This window comes from Antrostomus carolinensis, unplaced genomic scaffold (genome assembly GCF_000700745.2).
Source record: "Antrostomus carolinensis isolate BGI_N321 unplaced genomic scaffold, ASM70074v2 scaffold534, whole genome shotgun sequence".
Lineage (NCBI taxonomy): Eukaryota > Metazoa > Chordata > Aves > Caprimulgiformes > Caprimulgidae > Antrostomus > Antrostomus carolinensis.
Window position 1 is genome coordinate 184,880 of NW_010311194.1, and position 26,197 is coordinate 211,076.

Sequence of the window (26,197 nt, forward strand, 5' to 3'; positions counted from 1 at the left end):
ACCTCCCAGGAGATCTGGTACCCTGAAAAACAATGACACAGAAGTCAGGGGGCTGTAGCAGTGGTGGGGTCTAGTTTTTCTTCTAAAGCACAGTGATGTAATAACCCAGAGACTGGTAAATTCCTGCTTCTGCAAGACTTGCTAGTGGTCCATGATGGCATGACCTGTTTCTTATTTATAAGTGGGAAAAAAAAAAAGTTTAAGTAAACACTGGCTAAAATACCCAAGTATTTTTCTAATATTTTTATTTCCAATAAGCAACTGATGTAGCTATCCCATGGGGTATCATCTGCCCATCAGATTACAGATGGGGAGGACATGGAGTCTCAACAGTCTGGTTTTCCGATGACAATACAGTGCTTGCTATGAAATGGCAAGGAAACCTGGGGATAACCTCACAGAAGGGTGGGCTTGTGACCTCTACGAAGTGAACAGGAAGAAACACTGGAAAGATATAACATCTTCTCACCAGTAAGAACATCTAACTAAAAAAATCTATATGCACTTAGTAGGGCTACTCCCTTTCCAGGTTGAAGTAACAGCAGTAACATTCAGACAGGAACATTGTGGGAATCTTCTAGGAACTGAAAAAACTTCTACTCCCCCCTGCTTGTTCCTCACACAAATCCTTTAGCAAGGTGAATCATTATCCTTTCTTTCAAAACCATAGTGTAGCCAAGCTATTGTCTAAAACTACACTCACCCTGACCTCCATATTATTCTTCCAGGCTTTCCTTTTTATCACTTTTATAACCATTTGCCTTCCAAGAACTTCTGAAACTTTCTGCTGTCTGATTTGCTCAATTTTACCTCCAAATCTGCTTGTCCTCCTCCTGCCCAGTCCCACTTTATTCTTGTTTGAACCCATTTGAACTTTACTGTGCCAGTCTCCAGAGAGCGTGCCTGAAAAGTTTGCTTGATTACAGCTTTCTTTGTGATTTGACTCAGGGGGGGAAAAAATACACATAGCTCTTGAATGCCTGTGAAATGCAAGTGAGTGAAAAGGACTAGCAGAAAGGAACCCCACTGAGTGAACCATGCATGAGGCAAGCTGGCTAGAGAAACTCCCTACTGGGTTCCTGTTCCCATCATCTAAGATAAGGAATTCAGACCAGCTACGGGCCTTGAGGTTTTTTTTTCCCTTTTTAAAAAAACCCCAACAAAACCCACAAATAAACACGATAAGCTGATTAACATACACAAATTGATGTAGCAAAATACTTTATGGTATTAATCAACAAGGAAACATCATCTCATGAACTACAAGCATGGCAAGACAAATATTTCTGTGAGAATTTGAGAGGTACGAGATGTTATCCTTCCTCTGGTGCTAGTTACCATCACTGACAGATTCATGTTAACCTAATTTTGCATGAAAACGGGCTTGGAGTACTCACATAGTCACTAATTATATTTCCAGTGAGGGGACAGTGATAAAGAGAAGTGATACTTCAACAACTCCAGCTACACCACAACCGCTTGTCTGCCTATGCATTACTTAAGCAAAGGGGAAAAAGCTCCTGAATGCTCATCCAGAGCCAGTTTTAAGTGTCTGAACCATCTCAACTGTTAAATGGGAATTAAGTCAGTATTTTATGAATATCTCGGAGACACTATGGCGTTTTGATGTTCTCCGCAAAGGCTTGAGAATCGTTTACCAGCAATCAGATTTTAATGAAGTACAGGCAAACTTATAATCTGTCTGAAGATTTTGACAAAACTTAAGGACTCTATTGTCTTTATCAATAGAGATCGAACAGAATGGTTTATTTGATGTTCAGGGAAGAGACATGAAGGAGTCGCAAACAGAACACCCATCACAAACCCCTCTTTCTTTCAAAAGCTGTGGGTTCCGGACATGGTAAGGTGGAAGACTGAGAAAGAGTCTGAGGAAGGTGCAATTGTGTCTCTCCCCACTTCCCAACAGAGGACACAAAACTGACAGCGTGTCCCCATCCAGCAGAACGTTCATGTGCAGCCATGGATGGAGCAGATGCTGGGCAAGGGCCTCGTCTGCCTGGGAGCTGCAGACAACCCTGCTATGCCTGCTTTGAACCTTACACATGGGCTGGCAGATGGAATCAAGGAGCATCACCTCAGAATAAAATTAAATGAGTTGCTCAAAGCAATAAATAACCAGAAGATGATAAACAGGGGACTTTTAATGCTCCCTCTATCCATTTGTTGCTTACCAACAACAGAAAGTTTCACCCACCATGTACTAGGCAATCTTGAGTGATTGAGATATCTTCTCCTATTTAGATAAGCTTTGGTTATACATCAAGTATTGGCAATTATTCTTTGAATATTTTATGTTTTCTCCCTTGTGAACACAGGGATGAGACCCAGCATTAAGCACACAGTTTCTATGTATTTCTTTTCTGAAAAAGGTGTTCACCAGGAAAACCACCATATTTTATGTTTTCTCCCTTGTGACCACAGTGATGAGACCCAGCATTAGGCGCACAGTTTTTCTATGTATTTCCTTTCTGAAAAAGGTGTTCACCAGGAAAACCACTCTGAGTTCACATGCATATTGAAGAAAAAGGCAAAGAGGCAGCATTTACCATCAGATATTCCAGTTCCAAAAGTATAGTTAAATTCTAGTCATATAAAAAATGCAAATAGAAGATACATACGTACATACCAAGCAGACACAAAGCCAAATGTAATCATGCATAACAAAAACAGATGAAAAAAAAATGCTGAAGGAAAGGAACATCATCTAGCGTACCGCCAAGTAGCACTTCAGCCACAATGACTGACAGATGGGCAGATCTTTAGGACATGTGGTTGGTAAAAATGCACTCTCTGTTTTACAGAGATGATCCCTGCCAGAAACGTGCACGAGGGAGTCCAGCCAGCCTGGGCTGAGCGTGTTTCCTCTGGCTTCAGTGGAAGTGAGAATAGGAAAGGTGCCACAGAGCCCTCCCGTATGCTTTGGCACTACAACCTCTCCACAAAATGCTGCCTAACGGAAACTAATGACCAGAGGAGTTTCAGAAATAATTTTCCGTTGATCTGGAGTAAATTCTCTACAAGAGAGCAGTACACCCAATCACGAACTATCCGTCTATATCCAGGTCCCCATAAATCAATGTTTACTGAGAGAACGAGGAAGATACTGACATTTGCAGCAAGAGTAATGGGCAATTTCCCAGAGAAGGCTGGCTGCCGGGCACCACCCTCTACGCTTTCCTCCTCCCAGCTCTGGTGCACAGAACGAGAAGGTCCAGTAATGATATCAATGAGGAGAAATGATGAATAATTGCCTCCCTAAGCATTCAGATCTCCAAGCAGCCCTCTATAAACCTTTGAAGCACTCAGGGCATGAACAATTTTGTGATTCTTTTCTTCCAGCTCAAATGCAATTTGCATCATTAAGAACATTTCTTTTTCCTTATAAACTTTGCCAGGCATTTTTACACTGGTGTTTCTTCATGAACAATAGAGCTCCTTGAGTTAATTCTTTCTGAAACAATTTGCCCTGAATATAGCATGGTCCATCATCATATTCCACCAGGTTTCAACCCATTCTGGGAGGCAGCAGCTTGTTTCTAGCAAAACAATTCTGCAACACTAAGTATAGTGCTGCTAAGTTGTGCTCAGCGAGGCTATTACTACATCATCTTACCTAGACAGCTAGACTTGGATTTAGGTACCTAAATTTAAGTACTTGGGCTTGAAGGCTTTGGCCATCTTCACTGCATCACTACTGCTCTGCTTACAGAAGTCATTAGTTTCTGTTCTCAAGCCACTTAAATCAATGCATATTTCAGGGAGGTTACTATAGGTAACTACAGGTATAAAGGCATAAGATGATCTACATAAGGACTCCACATATACTATAAACAGCACAGAAGACACATGTATAAATGGTGCATGTTGCAGATACAAAGAACATTGACAAATGCAAGTCCTATCAACATAATTAGACCTGTCAAAGTTAAAATGCTTCAAGAAAATTGGACTGATACAACATTTCAATGTTTAGGTGCCAGAAACTCCGATTTTTTTTTTTTAACTCCTAAAATCTATTTCATTTTTACAAATTATAATACTTTTTAAAAAAAATAAAATACATTTAAATGTCAATGTTCCCAAAACAAAATATTTTGATCTATATGAAATGATGCTCTCCCTTCCCAACTATGAATTTTAGCTCCAGTAATTTAAAATTTGGGAGCTTTCTTGCACTTCAAAACCTTGAAAGCCTTTGTTAAATGGAATAGCCTTCCTGTGCAGCTGTAATAGTTTCCCATCTGAAAACAATATTGCCTCTGTTGATAAGAATTAGAATTTTTCTCAACTATTTATAGCTTCCTTTATGAAAAATAATGAAGTTGCTGATGTTGTATCTACACTGGCATACAGTAAATAGATAAATAGCTTGTCAAATGGCAAGCTCATCAAAGAGAAACAAGAGGGTTCTGAACCCTTGTGACGGTTTATACAAAATTAAGTAATGACATGCAAATTCTGTCACGTAGTCCATAGACCACTTGATCACAGATGACGGATACTGCTGATTTCAGGCTTGGTCTTCATTGCAAATCTTAGCGATGCCAATCCAGATTTTGCAGCTGTAAACTCCAGGTAGGATCTCCCCACCTCTGGGGCAAAAGCCAAACGCTCTCTCACAAAGTTTCAGAAATTTAGTAACACAGGTGGAGGTCCAGGAAGATTTAACAAGACCAGAGACTCCGTGGGGAGCTGATTTCTAACACAGACTGCCTTTTCAGTGACCACAGTCATGAGCTGCCAGTAACTGGACCCGTACTTTCTGTAACGTGTCCTAGCCGACACTTCAATTACCCAAAAGAGGAACCAGGAAACCAGCGCTCACAGTAGCCAGTTCTCCCTAAACGCTCTATTACACAAACATTTTTCCACTGCAATGATACATTCCACCTCACACACATTAAAAAAAAAAATTAAAAAGAAAGGAGATAGCAGCTGATACTTGCCTGTAATGATGCCATTTTTCTCTACAGGCTCTTGCCAGCTGACCTTGAGAGACGTGTCCAGAATCTCAGTGAAACTCAGGTGTCCCACCGCTCCTGGCTCTGGCAATCAGAAAAGGAAATCTGTTAACAGGAGAACCCCACTTACTTTTGATCTGATTCATGTGGCAAGGTTAGGGCTGAAGTAATAGAACACTGAGCCAGGGCCAAGGGAAGCCTGCTGGAAACATCAGTGAGAGCTGCAGGGGAGAGGGGAGAAGGCAAGGTGTTAAGAAGCACTCTGGCTATCATCACATAAATTATTTTATCCAGTCATCATCCTAACTGTGCAGAGAACTAAAGCAAGTGGCAGCAGGAGACTTGCACGCAACTTGTTCTCTGCCTCTCTTCTTAATCTAATCTAATTAGAACAATCAAGCTGGCAATCCTGGAAGCAACTGCATTTGCTGTTTTCCCTCACTGACGGTGTGTAGTGTTTACCCGAACTGCTATGTGCACCTGATCTGGCCTTGGGTCTGTAGCAACAGCACCAGCACCTCCCTCACCTGGGAAGAGCCTTTTGCCTACACGAGGTCAAAGCAAGGACAGAGTCACCGAGCCACTGCTTGGATTGATTCTCTCAAAACAACTCTAAAAACATCCAACATAATGGCAACTGTCTTCTGTAAAATGAATACAAGTGTGTGAAACTTTTAAAGGATTTTTATGATGTAGCTCAAGAGCTCTTAAAAATTTCAGCTCCCTAGTGTGCAATGAAAAAGCATAAAATGGAATGACTGTCAAGAATATGTCATCCTCCCTCAATTTTGATCTTCAAGGAAGACATCCTGACTGATTTTTGATCCAACTGCTGTTCTGTCTTCAATCGATGTACTGGAAAAAGGAGTTTTTGTTCACTTTATATTCACTGTGCTTCTGTCATTGGATCCCTGCCCGAGTATCCTCCAGCTCCACTGACATCAGTTGGCAATTTCTCGTCTGCAATTTCATATTTTGTTTCCTCTTCACTTTAGTCCAGTTTCTCATTCCCCTCCAGCTATGATAAAAAAAAAAAAAAGCAGCCTGCCAGTAGGTCAGCTACAACCACATTTGCAATTCTGCAATCCTAGTGAGGAAAATTTCCAAATCCATTCTGTGATATCTAGTAGGCAAAGCATTACAGCAAGAGCTGCTGATCTGGTAGTGATCTCAGGAATACCCAACAAGAGCCCAGCAATTATGCACTATTTGGGACCATGTATCTGCAGACATGCAAACCACATACTCACAAAGCCTTACTCCAATTAGTTCCTGCAGTTGCAGTCCAATTTTAATGTCATAATGAAAAACAGGTGCAGGTTCCTCCTAGCCAGGACACATTGCTTCTGACTGGATGTCAGATTTTATTTGACCTACAGTTCATCAGCAAACAGATTTGTTTGCGCTAGTTTTTTTCTAAAGGATTTTCTAACTTCGCTATACAGACAGAAAATTATCACCTGAGAACATGAGTGACAGTCCTTTCCAATCCTTTTTCCCACCACATAAATCCTGAAGCAACTTAGAGTCAATGAGTTCTCCGCAAAGATGCATTATGCCATGCTGCACTTAACTTCTCAGTCACCATAAAAACCAAAGAAAGCAATTCTGAAGGATCAAAAAATAAAATCTAAAAAAATCCTGCTCTTCTCTGCTCCTGAGGCTCCTTGCAGCACAAAGCTGCATACACCAAGAAATGTCTTAAATGTTTGAGAAAAGACAAGTCTGGCTTTCTCTTCTTTTATGTTTCATGATGGAATTTTCTTGTGTTTAAAATGTCAAGTGATCCCAACATTTCCCCAAGATACTCCCAATGCCTTGAGTGTGCCTCATCTCCCATTTTCCACAAGGTCTTTAAAGGCTCATTTCTGCAGCCTTTCCTTCAGCAGAAATACTCTCTTTTCTCTTCCCAGATGATTAATGCTCAAGAAATCTTAGGAGTCTCATATCTTTGCTCTCTTACTTTTCTGTACTCACTGAAATTAGCCACGGGAATCAAATGTCGTTGGAGGGAAAAAGACAGATGGACCTAAGACAGACAACCAAACACATTTACAAACCATCATTGCCAAAAGCCTCACTTCCTTAGGATTACAGGCACAAAAGTTAGTACTGTGCACAGGAACCAAATGCATGTTTATCTTTCTTCCATGGCTTTTGCTTTAACCCCAGATAAAAGCGTAAGTTTATATTAATGGTTCACATAGATTTCTGGTACATAAACTGCTATCTTGGTGATCTTTTAGTTTATGTCTACAATTCACTCTTAGGGCAGAGGTCTAGCATATGGAGAAGACTGACCACAAAAAGAAAATCCATGGGAAAGTACTTACTTAATTTTCTTCATATTCTTTCAAGAGTATCTCAAGAAAAATTGGATTAGCACTTCCAGCCTCACTTCTGTGAATGTTAATGATAATCAGATTTTTCTTTACGGGAACACTGACTAATCTAAAAGACTCCTATTAAAGCAAAGTAGTATTTCTAAAAACAATACCTTAATGGGTGTAGTGGGCATTTTTTTAATTCTGATTTGGATCTGAAAATATGCAGCAGTGTTTATCATGCTCTGTGGCAGGAAGATACTGAAGCGCTGGCCAGATCCAAGATCACTGTGGACACACAGTTAGCTATGAGGGCCACTGCAATTTAGTTATCTGCATCAGACACACACAGACTTGTTAGTCCCAAACATGTCTTGAGCAAACACTTCCAAGGGGCCACAGAGGCCAAAACATTTTCTGATGGAGGAAATAATTTATATGCTAAACTGTCTAGCTCATCGTATTTCACCCTACAAATTTGACTTCAGTTTTGCAGAATAAGAGTTACTGCATTGTTCTGATTCTGGTTGTTTTATACACACACTTGCAATATAATATAGACACAGACATTTTCAATATATTGAATAACAGAAGGAAACAATCATAAATTAATCATTGACCTCCACAGGAAGTTCCAGCGCTCAGTTCCTAGGAAGATCAATTCATATTTATTAGGATGCCTGAACATGGATTTAAGAGCACAAGGTTCACAGACATAAACAGCGTGTTGTGTGTTAGCTGAACCAGAATATGAAGCTTTCAGCTTCTGACCAATGTAAAAAAATTCATTCAGGTTTAGTATGTAATGAAAAAAAAAAATTAAATTACTTTCATTTGCCATGGGCTTAAATCACACACAAGGACAACTGGCTGAGGTCGTCGTCTAATGCAAAGTAACTTGACAAGAGACTGTAAACTGATTGTAAACCTGAGGTCAAATTTTAAGTGCCCAGATTTGAAAGTTCTTTTATATCCAACCAAAAAAAAAAAATCCATGCACTGAGATTCTTTACCAGTGCCGACTACTCACTGTCTTCAAGGGTACGCAGGAGCTGGGGTGTGCTCCGGGGTCCATCGCCAGGTGTGGTGAAACAAAGAACCGATGTATAGTAAGTCGTATACTTCTTCAGGTTGGTGATGCAGCCGCTATGAACACCATGAAAATCTGGAGCAATAGTGACTATGGTCACAGTCTCTGGAGCATCCACTGGCCAGGCTAGAAGCTAGAAAATTCAACCATGGATGAGCTCTCATTAGAAGTTGTGTCTATTTAGAATCAAAGTATGTTTGGCTGCCAAAACCATCTTAATCTGATTGTAAAAAAACAAGTGATGCTGTTAAACTACTGTCAGCTCTGACACTGAACAGATGGATATAAAACTGTTACTGTGATAACTGGAGGGATGTGCATAATATTCACTAGTGATGGGGATACACCGATACCGTGGAGGCATTGCAGTTCTCAATGTCTGCTACCGAGCAACGCCAAAATTATTGCAAATTATTATTTGTACAACATGAGTGTTTCGTCTGTCTCTGGGCTGCTCTGACCAGCCTGGACAGTCACTGCTGCTGAAAGGAAAGCTGAAGGAAGAAAAGCACTTTCAGTGCTACTCTGAGATAAACGCTTTGTATTATTTTTGGTATTTCTTTAAAGATCCCAGTGGCTGGGGAGGTTAGTGGGATGAGGTAGGAGAAAGAGGGGAGGGGAAATCCTCCTTCACCTTCCCCAGCCCCTTATCACCCCATTGACCAGCCTCACCTAACAGGCTCAGAGTATTACAACGTTTGGTGGTTTGGGGATATCCACACCGTGAATGATTCAAAGGGTTCTGCAACTACAGAAAGAATAGAAAATGGTTGTAAAGATGATTACTACAATTTTCAACACCTAGGTCCCAAAAGTTAGACATTTTTCTGCATTTAAAGTGGGGTGCTTGTTAGATGTGCTCAGTTCTTCCAGGTTTCATTCATCTCAGTGGATCTTCTGGGCGATCAATATTTTCTAGAGCGCAGTACCTTAATGTGTAGGTACCTAAATGAGGACTTAAAAAATTCATTTTTGGCAAACGACTTTGAAATTTTAAAACAATTTTTGAAACCGCTTTAATGGCTTAGGAGTCTAAAGCTTTAAAGTGCTTATGAAATTTTTATTTCGTTCAAAAATCCTTATCATGTGGCTTATATAAGTAAGTTAAAATTCTAAGCCTTACTCAGTATCTGTTTAAATCGTGCTCCTTGTGTTGATTTCAGGCTCATAAATATGCATAAATGCCTGAAATTAACGAGCCATATTTGACACATTTAGTCAATGTCTATAGTTTTTGATAATCAGAAAGCAAAGTTAGAGGACTATAAGGAGTAATTTTGTTAGGAATATTTCATATTTGAAAAAGTGCACTTTACAACTTCTTGAAATGCAAATACATTTCAAAGAAAAGATAAAAATGGAAAATGGTTGATGGAATAGTAAGTTTTATTTTATTTTTTAAATCATCTTTGTGGATTACAATTGGCATTTATAACTTTGGAGGACTGAACTTCTCTTTTTTGAGTACATTTCATTGCACAGCCTTCAATAAATGTGCAGAAAATAAAGGTGAACAATTCTGTGAGTTAAAGAAAAAATGGGTTTAATCCTTAAGAAAAGCAAAGACCTAGCTTTGACTACTAGTAATTTATAAATCATATAAAAAACTATGCTATAGGAGTAACTGACAGAAATGCTCTCACACAGTCTTTGTACTGCAGTTCACAATCCTTATGAGAAACAGGAATAGTAAAGCTGCTGCAATGTACTGCAAAAAACCCAAAGAAAGAGAAATTTTGATCATTTCAAGAGTTTTCACTGACCACTGACCAGTACAAATAATGATTTTAGTTATTTTATACCATTGCTAAAGAAACTGAAACATAAATTAGAAGCAGCTGAGCAATGAGACTAGAGATCTTCAGACTGAAACTCTGTTTGAATAAGACAAAGAATAAAAATCTGAAATATGACTTTTGCAAATCTGACTGAGCTCACCATGCTTGGACTTGCACCAGAAAAATTATAGTGCATTGCAGTTCACTGAGCCCAAAAAGTGCTTTTATTCTCCAGAGTCTGAACCGAAGCCAAGTGCTACTTCTATATTGAGGTTTCAGGACATACTCCTGCAGCCCCGTCAGTCATCTTGTCTCGAAAGCTGATTCCATCTCTGGGAAAAACAGACATACCCATCTACATGTATATAGTATTCAGTAGCGGGATTCTGAAGCTATCACTGTTTTTTATGAGAATGATCTAGATGGGAAAACCACTAAAACTCCCATGCATACCTCTGTCTCAGTTTCTCCATCATTTTGAGAAATTCTTAGAAAAGGCTCAAGACTTCCAAAACTTCTAAAACCCACCTACAATCGCTCAATTCACAGCTTGTCTTCTGAACTACACATCCCTCTCAGCTCACCCCACACCTAAATTAACCTTCTTCCTCCCTGCTCATGAAAGGTATCTGTCGTCTCTTTTCCTGCTCTGTGATTCCCACAAGATTTCTCTTTGTTCTTCCACTGAATGTTTTTAAACCCTTCGTTTATTATGCCCCTACTGCCAAACTGTTGAAGGATTTTCTATTAAGCAGTCCTTCCTGAGAGACAGAAATAAACCACTCCAGCTACCTTCTTAGCACACACTCCACTGGTCAAAGTACCAACAAGTGCTCTGTTAAGCACTCTCTACTCTGCGTACTGTAATAGATATCACCAGTTGCCCCATCAACAGGGGCTTCTCATGCTAACTCCTTGTCATCAAGCATGATTAATACATTTTACATTCTTACTTCTCCCAAATCATCACAGTGGGAAAGTTAAGACAAATATTTAGCGTGATGACTTGTTTCCTAATGAAACGAATGGGAATTTTGCATTAGAGTAAATAGAAACATCAAGGTTGATTTTTCAGTGGCACAACAACATATCTCCTGTGCTGACTTTCCAAACTGTTTGATACTGAACTGCTTTTTGGCTTTGGAAACTCTCCAGGTAAACAACAAAGGTATGAGGACTTCTAGCCTATGACATATTCCCTTTTCAGAACTTACATAAATTAGCAAGTGTTATGTTAGGAGCAACAACTGCTCTGTTCTTCTCATTTTGTGTAAGATACCCCTGAAAAATAGTCGTTCACTTTGGAGATTCAGAAATTATCAGATTCAACTTCTAACTGGACCGTTAAGACAAACATTATTGGAAGTTACAGAAAGCTTGTTTCTATTTACCTTGTAACCTTGGTTAATGCCATTGATGAACTGTTGGGGTGGAGGGTTCCAGAGGAACTGGATGGTTGTGGAGTTGACAGCTTCGACTTGCACATTCTGCGGTGGAGCTGTAGGCACTGCTCCCAGTCAGCAGGGAGAGAAAGGAAATAAAACAAAGCGGAGGAGGGATGAGGAAGATGAACACAGAACCTGTTGACTGCCACTCACGAGTCACAAAGTAATAACAACCTTGAGAGAAGGATGCACTTCTTGTGAAATAGCAACCAGCAATGATTAGGAAAGAAGGGTAACTGGGTTAATTTCCCATTCTGTATTGGAGATTCTTTCAAGAGGAGGGAATGAAACAATTTCTGTAGCTTCTTATTCCACAGGTGAGTTTCTCAAAGACTTGAGACAGAAACTAGGTGATGATAGGTGAACATATCTCTTTCAATTATCCATGACTGCACAGAGAATGCACAGTTTCAGAAATAAATTTCTTGAGTCTTTTAATACTGCACATTTCCCCAGATCAGACAAGCAAACATGGAGTCTGCACAATGAAAGTTTTAATTGTAAATTACAATCTAGTGACAGCATCTGTTTATTAATTACTGTTGCTTAAAGAATTAGGACCAGTCATCACATGCAACAAATATTTTTCTTGGGGATTGGATATGTTCTCCTTTTATCCTGGTATGGTATTCCTTCATGTATATTGAATTGATTATTTATATTCTGAGACAATACACCCTCTAATCTACTAAAAGTTGCATATATATTTTATGCCAAGTATTTAATTAGACGGATGTTTTCTCAATACAAAAAAGCATGGAACATAAAGGCATACTGCCTTCAAACAACAAAAAATAACACCTAAATATTTTGCCATTTAATATAATGTCTTTTTAAATACCTTGCAGGCAATTTCATCAACTTAGTGTTTTAGAATGTAATTTCTATAGTTCTTAGAGGAAAGGATACCAATAGACAAGTCTATTTTTCTGAAATTACCAACGTTATAATAAGTTTAAGAAAACTGATATTTGAGTATTGAAAATGGACAAGTACCCTTTGAATCCTATAAAATAAGTGTAATAAAGCTTCAAAAATATTACTATTGATAGCCATGTGCATTTGTATTCTATGAAAGAGGAACTATCCATAAGTGGTTTTGAAGCCTGGAAAGCTTTGTTCCTTCTGCTTCCAAGGGAAAATTTCTACCAAAGCCCAATGACCTACACTGAGAAATGGTGGTTTGCCCCATACTTTTCAAAAGCAAGTCACAAACTTTTAAAGCTTCAAAGTACTTTTAGAAGATGAGTCTTTGTTTGGCGAAGAAATCAAGACATTAAGCTCAAAAATGTAAAACCACCCCTTTTTCCACCAAAAGTATGTCTATGTGAAAGAGACATAAAGGGACATTATTCTTAACTGGTCTACAAGCTATAGTGAGACTACAGCAAACAGAGCTAGGGCAGTGCACACTTATCAAAGACATCCACAACCTAGAAATATCAACACAGAAAAATGGAGAAATCCTCAAAGATGTCAGGTTCAAAATGACAAGAATATACACTTTCCTGCCCTGTGTCACTAGAACTCCCTGATGATTACACCATGGCTTGAAAATTTAACTCTTCAAGTTTGTTAACCTCAGAAACTGCCTATTGTCCAGAATTCTCTTGCCCTAACTTAAAATCTGATGTCACAATTTATGAACTATGCATAATTATTGAGTTCTAAAATGAGAATTTATCTGATACTACTCTAAATTTTCATTAGAATCTGGGCTCTACTTCCTGCCATGTATCATAATTCCCTGTATGCTTTTGGAAGGTTATAATAGTATTTTAATGACCTGTAGACATCATAAAGTTTTTGTAGTTAAGAGATTTACCAAATCATCCTGATATACAGTCATATATATTAAAGTCACTCTACAGTCATAACGAGCTGCTTTGGCTACATTCCCCTACTTAATGCATTTTTTATTATTCATGTTCTTTGATGAAACTGTTTATTATGAGAGCCACAAGATGTATTTCAATTTGCTTTTGTGTGCAATACTTTGTATAATTAACGGTTAACGTGAATAAGATTTTTTTTTTTAAATCAAAATTCTTACTTTCCTGCATATTTGCATATTCAGATATTGTAACTGCCAGAGATTTGCAGAAGAAAATTGTATTAGAAACTTTCAGGTTAGTTTGTTAGCAGAAAGTCACCTGGATATCATTGACAGATTAATCTCCTTCTGTCATGAAGGCTAAATCAGCTGAGCATCATCCTCTCCGCTCATTTCTCTTCCTTCTCTTGAACTGCTACATTACAACCCTATTTATATGTGTTAGAGGTTGATTTTGTAACACAATTATTGTACAGAAAATCTATACATAACCCATGCGCTGCACCCTGACAGCCACACTTGAAGAAAAACAGAACTTTGTCAGTGGTAGGAAGAGGCTACCCTAAGAAACACATACGGGTGACCTGAGTCAACAGCACCACTGCTCCCAGCAGGACACTCCCACTACCTTTATCATTTTCCTGAAACACAGATTAGCATGGACATTGCTGCTTCATTTCTCTATATGTTATTTTCTTTAGTGGAGGATCCCGTGGATGTTGGACAATGAATAGCAAATTTCCAGTGATTTCAATGTCAGAAGGATTTTATTCTAAGGGTCTGATGAGTCTTTTAGATACAATTCAAAATACTGCAATTTTTTAAAAAGAGGAAAAAACCTGCATCAGCAAGCTCCAAGTTTTCATTTGCAGTCCTTACAGTCCTCAAAAAAGCTCAGGCAAGCACTTCAGGATAGACTTACTACAGTTTTAGAAATGTGGATAACCAAATGCATTAGTTATTTCTTTTAAAAAGGGAAATATAATTTCCTGAAACAAGATTAACCATCATATCACAAAACGTCCCCGCTACAAGAAGAAAAATGGTAAAAATTATGAACAGAAATCATAAAACCTTCACAATGTTGGAAATCATGATTTGTATTACAATTCCTCTTCGGACATCTTTGTTGAAAAATCAACATCTGCATCTCAATGAATGCATTTAAAACATGGAAAGAACATGGTCTATCTGATATGCATAAGCTTAATTATATTGCAGAAGACATAATAAAATACATTTTAATTTTTTTAATCAGTAAAATATTGGCATTATAATCTCAAATTTACTTAAAAGTGTCAGTATAAAGTTCTCCTTTTATGTCCCAATATTAAAGACTTCCTTGGGTATCTGAACAGTTTTGCATTTAAAAAAAGAAAAGAAGTTTGACAGAAGCTAAATCAGAGTTGACCTTCTGGTCACTTCAAAACTCAAAATACTTTTCATAGAATCATAGAATGGTTTGGATTGGAAGGGACCTTAAAGATCATCTAGTTCCAATCCCCCTGCCATCAGCAGGGACACCTTCCACTAGATCAAGTTGCTCAAAGCCTCATCCAGCCTGGTCTTAAACACTTCCAGGGAGGGGGCATCAACAACTTCCTTGGGCAATCTGTTCCAGTGTCTGACCACCCTCACAGTGAAGAACTTTTTCCTAATATCTAATCTAAACCTCCCCTCTTTCAGCTTAAACCCGTTTCCCCTTGTCTTGTCATTTTCCAAAATCATGGTTAGTAACTTACTGAAACTGTGACCGTCCACATAAAGGATTTTCTAATTTAGTGGTAGGTATCTATCCTCTTCCTACAAGTTTCTTGTTGTCAAGCAGTATAGAAGCTACCAATGCCAAATAGGTGTTTCAAGAGTAATCCCCAAGTATTCACAAGCTCAGTTTTTAAACCTGTTCTTCATCGTGTTTGCAAGTATTCCTAAACCATCTCACAGTGGAGACCCATCTGGGAGTCATCTTGGAATTACAGATCAAATTGATCAGACAAAACCAACTGTTACTTTCTTCCCAATAAAGTTCATGTGGTTGGAAATCTGTTAACAGTTCAGCCCCCGGGACTGCAAGTTAATGTACAGCATTCTAAGTAGAAAAGGTCATGGAAGCACTCTAGATAAAAGCCATTAAAAGGGTTTGGCTGACGAGATAATTGAGAGAAGAGAAGGCATTAAAGTTAAGCATGTGTAGACATGTAGTTATCCTGTCTCTAGCTATGTGCAAATAGCATGTAAACTCCCCAGGGATTCTGACAGCCAGGCTATGGTTCTTAAATATAGATCTTCAAAACAGGCTTTTAGTAAAGTCTCCTACTCCTCTGGAGCTCCTGACCTTTGAGGTGGCAGCTTCCATGTCTCAGTAAGGCAAGCTCAGGGAACTGCAGGTTTTTTCTCTACGTGAAGATTTGGTTGTTCCTTTAATGTAGATGGCAATAATACCTAGCAGTGATAAAACTGAGAGATATAAAATCCAGCCACTACAACTCCAACCTGCACAGGGGCAGCTTGGCCCAACATGGCCACGGATGCTTCAAGGCTGTTGGTAGGTTCCCCAAGGAAGTGAAGAAGGATCTTTAAGATGTTTTTTCCAAGAAAGGCTGAGGGAAAACTAAGGGAAATTTCTGTTCACTGAGATAAAATTGAATGTCCTCCTTTTAGAGGATACTCATTCAGAGATTCCTTTTTCAAGATTATTTTGTGCATAAAGTGGGAAGTTTTCAGTTAATAGGGTTTTCTCCAGCTCTTCTGTCTCAGTCCTTATCCATTTTTCTGATTCACCTCCTACTGCCTGGAAAGTAGGAGGACCTGGCTGAAAAGACTCATCTTGCTTTTATTCTTCTCTCCACACCATTAAGACTCACTAGTCTGGCAACTCTCCCACTCTTTTATTCAGGAAGAGCCTTTTGCTCAGACTTTCCTGGCCTTTCAAGGTGTCTACGCATGGCACAGAAGGAAAAACAAAGGAATGTCGAACTACATGTCGAACTACTTAAATACTTAGTTTTAAGTATTTAAGTAGCTACCGGCCTTTTGCTCAGACTTTCCTGGTCTTTCAAGGTGTCTACGCGTGGCACAGAAGGAAAAACAAAGGCATGTCGAACTACATGTTAATACTTAGTTTTAAGTATTTAAGTAGCTACCTACTTAGAACTTTAGGACAGAAGATTGGCTTTTGGGATGTGCATCAAAAGAAAGACCTAAAGCACCTACAGTTGACACAAAAGTTAGTTTATGTCAATAAAAGGAGCCTATTGAAAGCTATATCTCTACTTATAAATCTTGCCTCACCTAAGTCTAAGGAACCATGGGAGTTTTTCACAGAGAAGTCCATTCATGCTAGTGAGATAAAAGAGGCAGACCCAAAGTAAAGGATGGAAGCTTCTGCTTTCTCAAACCAACCTGCAGGAAAAGGTAATCATGACCAATATTACAGAGCAGAGACAACATCAACACCATCCAGAAAGCTGTTTATACATCTCACAAAAACACTCCGATATGAAAAGGTATTGGGAAATCTGGAGTTTTCATATGCCAATGAAAAGTCCTGCAGGACACTGTTTAAATAAGTAAAAATTGCCCTATGCAGAAGGCTGGCACAAATCCCTGTGAAAAGTAACATCAAAGTAAGGAACAGCTGGAGAAACTCTGATGAAGAAAGACCTATATATACAGAGCATCAAAGGATTAGGCTGAATATCACTCTGAAAAGACTTTCAAGATTTAGAGACAGTCAAACTGTCTGACCCGAGTGCTAGGATGTTCAGTGCTCTGCCAGTAAGTCTTTCTGACATTTTATCTGACATTATGTGCCAGTTTCTCTACAAGTTTAGATCTTTCAGTATCTTGTGAGTTTAGCCACGTTCTAGAAGCTGGTGATTTTTGAAGAGCTTTGAGTAACTGATTAGTTATCAATGGCTAAAGCAATGCCAGAGGACTAATAAGGGATTAATTGACTACGTTCTGGTATAAATCCACAGCTTATATGGCTAGTCAATATTCCCTATGACAAAGATGCCAATGTGCTGATCTGCTCCTGCCAATGTGCTGATCTGCTCCCGGTGCTTATTTCCTGCCAGACTTTGACTGCATAGCACCCTTGATTAATATGAGGCATTTCAGGTATTTTTCATCTGCAGACAGACAGGTTCTTGCCAGCGTAGCTCACATCATTTAATGCATGTCAGAATAGAGGCGGTGGTGGTGGTAGTAGGAGAGGGGGATGGATGGGAGTGTGTGCCTTTGACATTTATCTCCACTTGTATTAAAATCAGAATATGATTTACAAGGAAGTTTTACACATGGTTTTTTCTTACTCCTGTTGGTTTGGTTTAAGAAGGACATTCCGGAGCAAGAAACAGCCACTGGCTTTTCCTGTCATTTCCCAACTACAAGAAAGACAAAGGAGCAGAGTTTTGGACAGCAGAGTTCTACATATGGAAATTTGATATTAATCCAGTTTCAAATGATACTGATAGCAACCAATCCCCCTTTTCAACTGTTAATGAAAAAGGCTTCAAACTCTTTTTAGAACAGACTGTATGCCTTTGGTGATTTGCAAAGAAACCCAGCAAGGCATTCATTAGGAGATGATAGCATCTGTGAAGTAGTTATTTACTGCTATTATTAAATACTGATATAAAATAAATAGGAAATATCTAGGTTTTCTTCTATGTCTACCCACCGCTGAGCATTTAGGAACTACATAAAGACAAACAGGCCATTGGAGGTTGTCCTGCAGTCTAAACACTTGCTGATTAATATGAATGTAGGACTGACTACACTTAATTTATAACAGAGGATTTATATCCTTATAAATGACAACAGACAGCCAATCAATAAAGGATGATAATAACAGCACATAATATCAAGGGAAATTAGAGTCAATTGCAGGGTTTAAGAAAAAGAGTGCAAAGTCCAAAGCTGAGTCTTAATAGATGGAAGGTTAAGGTGCTATGATAGCTTAAAATGTGCAAATAAACAAAGTAATGAATTACAAGTATATTCACAAAAGAGATTAAAATTCTGTGTGCAAACCGATTCTCAGCAGAGATCTGGTCTTTAGTGGGATACAAAACATTAATCCTGGCTGCAAGGAGAAGACTAAGAAAAACATTTCAAGGTCTGCTATAAATACTTCTAGAAAGAGGTTGAGTGTGTCTAGACTGGTCTAAACTGCAAGACTTTATATGCCCAAAATCAGAATATGGATAGCTTCCTCCTTTAATTGTTGTAGTTAATTAGTGTTGCATATGAATAATCTTTTCTTAAAGATCTCCCTACACCTGAAACTATATCTAATCATGTTATAATGTACTCCTGGTAACAATTAACAAACAACTACATATTCTTCACTAATTGTAAAGTAACTGATGTACTGTAAAACTGTAAGTTTTTAAAATAGTTTAATTGTTTTATGACCAACAAAGTAGAGATCACATACTGTCCAGTGCTCGGAATCCAGCACAATCCTGCAGTTATGGGAATATATGAAAGCTTTAAGGGCCTGGTACTTAATTATGCTATGGATTTTTATACCAATCTAGAGATGTAAACATGCCTTACACTGGCTGTAAAAAGTAATTACATATCCTTTTGTTGATGTAATTTATACTCTTCTTAAAGCACTTACCAGAAAGTTGTGGAGGAGCTATAGCATAAAAATTAGGGCTTTAAAGATCATTTTATCTTCCTCTTCACAAGTGTCTGCACCATTCCTGAAATGCTACAAACCACTCTTTCTCCACAGACTGTATTTCTCTTCCTACAGTTCCCTTACAAACTATTCCGTATTTCTAAAATAAGGTATTCTGTGATTATCAGAATTAATGCAACTGATTTACTCAGCTTTTGTCTCCTGTATTGCACATCTTGACCATAATATACCCAATTCCCTGCCATATTCTCTCTGACTGTCCTGGCAGAGTAAGCTCAGCCCCTGCCTGCCACATGCCCTATAAATTCATTCCACAGGACACCCAGGTCTCTTCATTTCTGTTTATTTCTTATGCTGTGGCTGACTCTGACCTGCAAGGGTGGTAACATGTCATCAGGAGGGTCAACAAAAATAGATAATTTTTGAATTCTTTCATAGCTTTTTCCACCAGAGAGAGAGTAGCAGAGTCTTGTCTCTACTTCGGCATTTGAAATTTGTAGGTGTTTCCTACCCCAAGATGTCTATCAAATTGGGCTGAACCGACTATTCATTTTACAAGTTGTTAGGTGGGACTATCAGAGAGTGCACCTTCTCCTTAGAAAACTGTGCCATAAACAGTAACTATAAAGGATATATTGGTCCAATTTGCTCACCTCCCTGTAAAGTGTACTCTGTCACAGGTCTGCTGAACACTCCAAGCCCCGCTCCATTGTAAGATGCCACCTGGATTTCATACTGGGTCCAAATGATCAGGTCTTTCACTAAACAGTAGTTAATTTCTGCACTGGTGATGTTCTTATACTGGTATTCTCCAGGGAGGCCGGCCAGGCGATACCTACCATATGGGAAGAAAAATTTTCTAGTTAATTAGATAGTATCAATTATAGCAAATATCCTGACTAGCAAAATAGCTTCCTTTATGAGGAGGCAACATGCAAACTTTTACAGCAGAATTATACAAAGAATAATGAAAAATAATCAGAAACAAAAGACTAACTCCTGATAAGATCATATTGTGTTTGACTACTGTAGTATTTATAATCTGATCTCACTGAGATTACACGCTCAGGGCTAAACAAAACGGGTATTTTATCCTATTTTACGGTTGCAGAAAAATTACAGCTTTTTAAATGTGGCTTGTCTAGTAAAAGCTGTGATTTAGTAGAAAAAATAGCCCAGATGTGATTTTTATCAGTGTGCTGCTGTAAATCATCTTGAGAAATGTTGGGGTTTTTTTTTTCCCTTCTCCTCTGAAATCTGAAAAGGAAGAGCTCAGAGAGTTCTGACCTTCTAGAGTCTCAGGCATTGCCATTTCTGGCTTCCATCTGGATTTACTTCACAGAATGGTTAAAATAAGAATGGAATATAGTCAAGACTGAAGAACTGGTTAAGCATTGGAATTCCAGGAGAAGAGCTGTACCAAATGCGGATAAGCAGTAAACGTCTTGACAAAGTTTCTGCTGAGACATGGGAAGCTGAAACACTGAATATATTTTCCCATATAAAAACTGTATTGCAGAAAACAGAGCCCCTTTGATGTGTCTCTTTAGGCCAAGAAACTATGGAGAAGAATTAAATTATAGAAAACAAGCAAACCTTGCAAATCTGAGAGTGTGAATAATACTGTTTGTTTTCTTTCCTTTAGGAAAATGGTACAATGGATGCTTACAATATGCTATTTCACAAAAAAATCAGAAAAGCAGAGACCAAGTAAGGGGCACAAGGCGTTACTACTCCATGAAAAAGACAAATACGGAAACATTTGGATTTTTATTCACCACAAAGCTTTTATGCACTCTTATTCATCTTTTGCTTCACAGTAATCACCAAAAGCTTGACACGGAACAATTTCATTGACATCTTACAGTCTGATTTTAAATTAATCTTAGTTAAATTGGTGCAATTTCTTCAACTAGACAACTTCATAGTTTATTTCAGCCATAGATTTTGTTCTAAAGTCTTCTTATAAAGAGATCAGTTCTTGATCACTGACAACACCTCTATTTTCTGCTGAAGAGCTGCTTGCCTGACCATATTTTGGCATACTTAATATTTGTAATGCTACACTGGTGTGATTCCGTTTCTGAAATACAAACAGAAATAAAGAAATATCACCCCTCAGCTGAGTTTATTGTATGTCTTGATATTTTTCTACTTTATGCAATCTCTCTCGCTGTCTTTCTTTTGTTTCCTCTGAAGGTTGTATGCTTCCTGGCAAAGTAAATTCTTTGCACAGGAATGCTTTGTCTCACACCTCGCAGACAAAGTGTAGAATGCTCCTGGGATTTAATCTATTATGCTGTTAACACGGCATTCTTCTAAATGCAATACTGCCAGTGAGAAAAAGGGCAGAGGACGGAAGCCAGTTCAGAAATGTCATGTCTTCATGATTTTTCTCACTATGGACTTTGATGTATACTCCATATGACTTGTGCAGTGCACCTTCACTTTTAAAGATCAGGTGTTCCATCAATTTAGTACCTTGCATGTCTTGAGCATTGGGGTCTCTGAGATGCATGGTGGTTTTCCTTCTGTTATACCCTAATTCTACAGAAATCAGTGCAGGAAGACTTTTCTTCAGTGCACATTGCTGTGATCACACAATTCGACCTGTAAGAACATCCTGGTTTATTACGTGGGACAGTTGTGCTTTTATATGGTAATCTTAAATTCCTGTCAAATAAATGGTTTCTCTGCTCTCTAGTCAAGACAAAGCATGTAGACATCACAAATGTTCATAGATTGAGCATAATGAATATGATCACTCTCTATTAAAATGGAAAGAGATGTTACAGCGAGGACAAGGATCAATTATGCTGATAAATGTTGTAGAAAATATTTAAGTTAAACCTTATTGAAAATACTATATGGAGAAACAAGAACAGATTGCCAGGAGGAGGCAGCTATGGAATTACTTTCTCAAAGGATTTAATGTTGAGCTTGGGTAAGACTCATTAGGAATAGCTAAAGTGTTAATCCTATCATCAAGTAGACCAGTTTGAAGGAAAGAACTGTCCAAGTAACACTTGTACCCTGTGCAAATAGGTACCCAAGTCTCATGACAGGATTCCAGCTATAGACAGAAGTTACAGCACCTCTTCCCACCTAGCACAGCTTCCAAACCGAGTCCAGCTCTTAAGACTGCTGGCACTTGCACAAGTGGCTCACCACTGGAATAGGGTCTGTGCAGGTGACAGGGAGATTAACAGATTTCACTTCTGCCTGCAGAGAGAAGGAACTTTCCAGCACTATTTTGGTAGCTCACCAACACTCTTAATATCACAAAAGCATTTCCATCCATGCCGGCAAAAGTAGGAGCGCAGCATGAACAGGATGCTAGCATTTAAACTAGCATTTAGTGACCTTTTAGCAGGTCTGGAGGACACTGTATTAAGAATGTCAGCAGCTTGCCTACAATAGGCTGTAACCACCTCTTGGAAACATTTCAGTGGTGGTGCAATGCTTGGGAGTCTCCCACAAAAACCCTAATTTAGATAATGCCTCCCTTGCTAGAGGTGTGGCCCTAGCTGGCTGCTAGCACTGCAGGATATGTAGGATGCCAAATCAGCAAGTAAGCTGTACTTGAATTGGGTAGGAGTGAATAACTGAGTCCCCAAAAATTACAAAAGGAAAATGCTCTGCAAAATCTCTCAATATGGCAACACCCTTTCCAACACAAAAAACCCTGTGTAAGCAGAAAGACTGAATGTACCCTGGATTCCCAGTTACCTGCCTGAATCTGTTTCTCATTAATAAATACAAATGGGGTTGAAAGAATCTTACTCAACTGACTGATTTCAAAACCAAATCAAGGTCTGCCATGAAGCATCTGAGCTGTCATTCCCTCTCTCCATTTTGTTTGGCACAAAACTGAAGTTTATTGATTCTGTTCTTGCTCTTCCACAGTGCAGGAGCTCTGCTGTGTCTTTGATAAATTTAATTAACCTTTCTAGCAGGAAGCTGAGATTGTAATAAGCAAATATACATCTGCAATGCATACAGGCTGCACTGTACCAACTTCCCATGTGAACACTTCTAGTACTTGGTGCTTCACTTCACTTTGAAAATGGAAAAAAGCTATCTGGATGGTGCGGGTCTCCATAGGGAGCTAGTCCACTTAGGTAGGCCATTTGGAAGAGCTAACAGAGACCCCAGCTCACTGACTCTCTAATATAGACAGGCTACAATGTAAGTGCCCACACCCCTGTGGCCACTTGAACAGAGGTGTTTTCTCATCTGTAATAAGCCAGCCACAGCATTTATAAATAATAACTAACATATTTAATGGAATTAGAAATAGTTTTTAATGCACTCTTTAGTCACACCATTCTGAATTCCCTCATACACACACGGATCCATCTCCAGACTTCCCAGGTCAGGAAATTACTTACCTTAGGATGTACCCATGAAGAACTCCATTATGTTCGCTCTCAGGGGGCGGTTGCCACTGGACCATGATAGACTGATTGGTGCGCCCACTGGCCACTATGTTTTTGGGTGGGGCACTGGGAGGCTCCTCAGGCAGCATCAACCTAAGAACAAAAGAATGTGATGGAGATGGGTGGTGAAATAAATAGTAGATAACATTTCTATTTCATGTATCCACTCCATATGAACCAGTTTCTTTTACCAAAGTCTGATGACTAGAAAGAAATATAAAGCTGATCAAACCGCTGAAGACATGCATGAAATAGTTACAACAAATCAACATAATAGGAAATCAGTTAAGCAAGCAACAAGACAGACAGCTGAGGTAACCTTATTCTCTCTGAATCACCCAGGCTGCTACAACTCTTTAAAAAGATTACAAGCCTGAATGAGTTAGAGCTCAGGTCCAGTGTCTGTGACTCCTTCCAAATTGTTTCTTTCAGCTCTTTCAATATTTTTCATATCAAACTCCTACATTTTGAAAAAGCCATTTAGAGTTCAGCTGTTCTGCAATTCAAGCTCACAGCAAGCTTTGGTTCACAGAAGAAGGGGGATACATTTGAAACTAAATTTGATGAAGCCATCCTTCTATGTCGCATCTGGGTGAATTCCAGAAGTGACATTGCAATGATTGGACGAATGCTACACTCCTTCTTGGGCTAACTGCTGTAGCTTAGCACAAAAGCAAAAATATATTTCCAAGTTTCTGCTCAATTGATACTCTGGAAACATGAGGGCACCTCTCCCATCATGTATTGATAACCTGAATCCCCTAATTGCTGTTATCACCAACTACTGACAGCTGCAGAGCACTCTCCAGAGGTCTGGGTAACACTAACTGCTCTATTCCCAATTATTGTGCAAAAGATAAATTAATTTTATTAATTCACAAACCATCAGCAGTTTTTTTTTCCTCACAATAATTCTAGGTTACTGCACCTTGAGTACACAGATATTTATTTTTACTGTACCTGCTGGTCTCAGAGCTGTATTGGCCCTTTCCCACCTGGTTAACTGCACACACCCTAAACTGGTAGGTTCGGGCTGGAGTTAGTCCCCTCACAGTGACACTGGTCATCTTTGGGTCAAGATTTGATAGGTGAACCTTCCAGGGAGAATCTGTTGGAATAATTTACATGTGAAAAAAAGAGGAAAGTGCTTGTTAAAAGCCCTGCAGAAGTGAGAAAACGCCTATGACTGCTCAGAGCTCTTTGTGCTTGTTTTCCTCAGAGGAACTTTGGGAAGAAGTTTCTTTTCAGCAGAAGAAACCTTCCTGTCAGCCCACACGGTTATGCAGATTGCACATTTGTCTACTGGAAAGTGATGCTGCACATGTCATGGCATAATAAATAAAAACTATATTCATTAACATTTTAATAAAAGAGGAAACAAGCATGATAAAGACAGATGGGCTGTGTATTTCACAACCCATCTGTTTGGCAGGCCATTACACCACCACACCCATGAGCGGCTCTGGTGGAAGGACTCTAATGAAATTCACAGTCAGTTTGGAATATCTTCCTACCCAGCTTGTAAGCAGGTGTAGAAGCGTGACTCTCTCTGCCAAATCAGCCCTTTGCTGTAAGACCTGAGAAAGCTTCTGCTGTGAATTCTACAAGTCTGTAATTTTTTTCTAGAGATAGTAGATGGCATTTGGTCTAATAATTTCCTAGGAAGATTCACTGGTATAAACAGCCCTGGCAGCACTGTAAACCCCTTGTTGTCAGTTCACATACTTGACATACTGAGTTCCTCTGATGCCCAAATTACATTTTCAAGTTTTCAAAGAGGTCAGAAATGAAACATGTTGAAAATTAAATATCCTGACTTTTTTTCTTCCTAGCCTGGTGTCACATATTCTCCCTGAAGTCATGACTGAAATAGTCAGGGAGAGGTGACATTGGTCTGTGTTGCAACAGTACAGCAATGGAATCAACCAATTTAAAGATTTGTTCAGTTTTTAAATAATACCAGCTGTTTTCATGCTCCCTGCTCAAAACTGCTAACACTCCTGGAAATTACTGAGGAGCTAGCTGTAGATTTTGGCAACATATCTGTGTGTGTTGCTCATCAGAAGTGCACTGCAGCTCCTGGCAGGTCACCGAGATGTCTGCCTGAAAATGAAGATGAGATGTCCCAAATGTGGAAGGCTGCTAAACTTCACACCAAGATGTAAACCACTAATTTAGTGCTTTTCTGGCAGATTCCTTAGCAAGTTGAAGTCCTCTGAGGTGTGATGCCAGTTGGGCTCTAAACACTGCATCTTTGAATTATTCAAAATATATTTATTCCTGTAAAGGCTTTCCAAGAACAAAGACTTTTTAACAGGAAAAGTGACACAGCAGAATACTGGGAATGCTGGAGAGGGCCATTTGCACAGCAGTCAAGTTCCATCCTTGCCAGTTGTTGACAATTTACCAACAGTCACTTCAGCTGCAAGATCTTGATGGCAATTCATCTTAGCTGAACCTTGAACTTCTTTTAGAAAGACCTTAGAGGAAGCACTCCTATGCTATCTAGAAAAGCACTGCTTAGGAGTTTTTTGCACCCTAGTTCCTTCTGAATTTTATGAAGCTTCTCTGGAGATTTCACAAACAACTGTTCACCTCCTCACAGCCAGAGTGCACAACAACAAATCAAGGTAAGACGAAGTTAAGGTA

At 39.0% G+C, this 26,197-nt stretch overlaps 1 protein-coding gene across 1 annotated transcript in view; it reads right to left on the minus strand.

Annotated features, from left to right (window-relative positions):
* Positions 1-26,197, minus strand: part of LOC104523909 (protein sidekick-1) — a gene marked incomplete at its 5' end in the record, with an annotated part of 288,170 nt that overhangs the window by 94,652 nt on the left and 167,321 nt on the right. The window contains 7 exons of the mRNA XM_029084663.1: positions 1-22; positions 4,968-5,066; positions 8,337-8,529; positions 11,566-11,681; positions 19,763-19,944; positions 23,501-23,641; positions 24,509-24,656. The exon at positions 1-22 is cut by the window's left edge and continues 173 nt beyond it. Coding sequence (XP_028940496.1) covers positions 1-22; positions 4,968-5,066; positions 8,337-8,529; positions 11,566-11,681; positions 19,763-19,944; positions 23,501-23,641; positions 24,509-24,656 — 901 coding nt within the window. The remainder of the gene's footprint in view (positions 23-4,967; positions 5,067-8,336; positions 8,530-11,565; positions 11,682-19,762; positions 19,945-23,500; positions 23,642-24,508; positions 24,657-26,197) is intronic.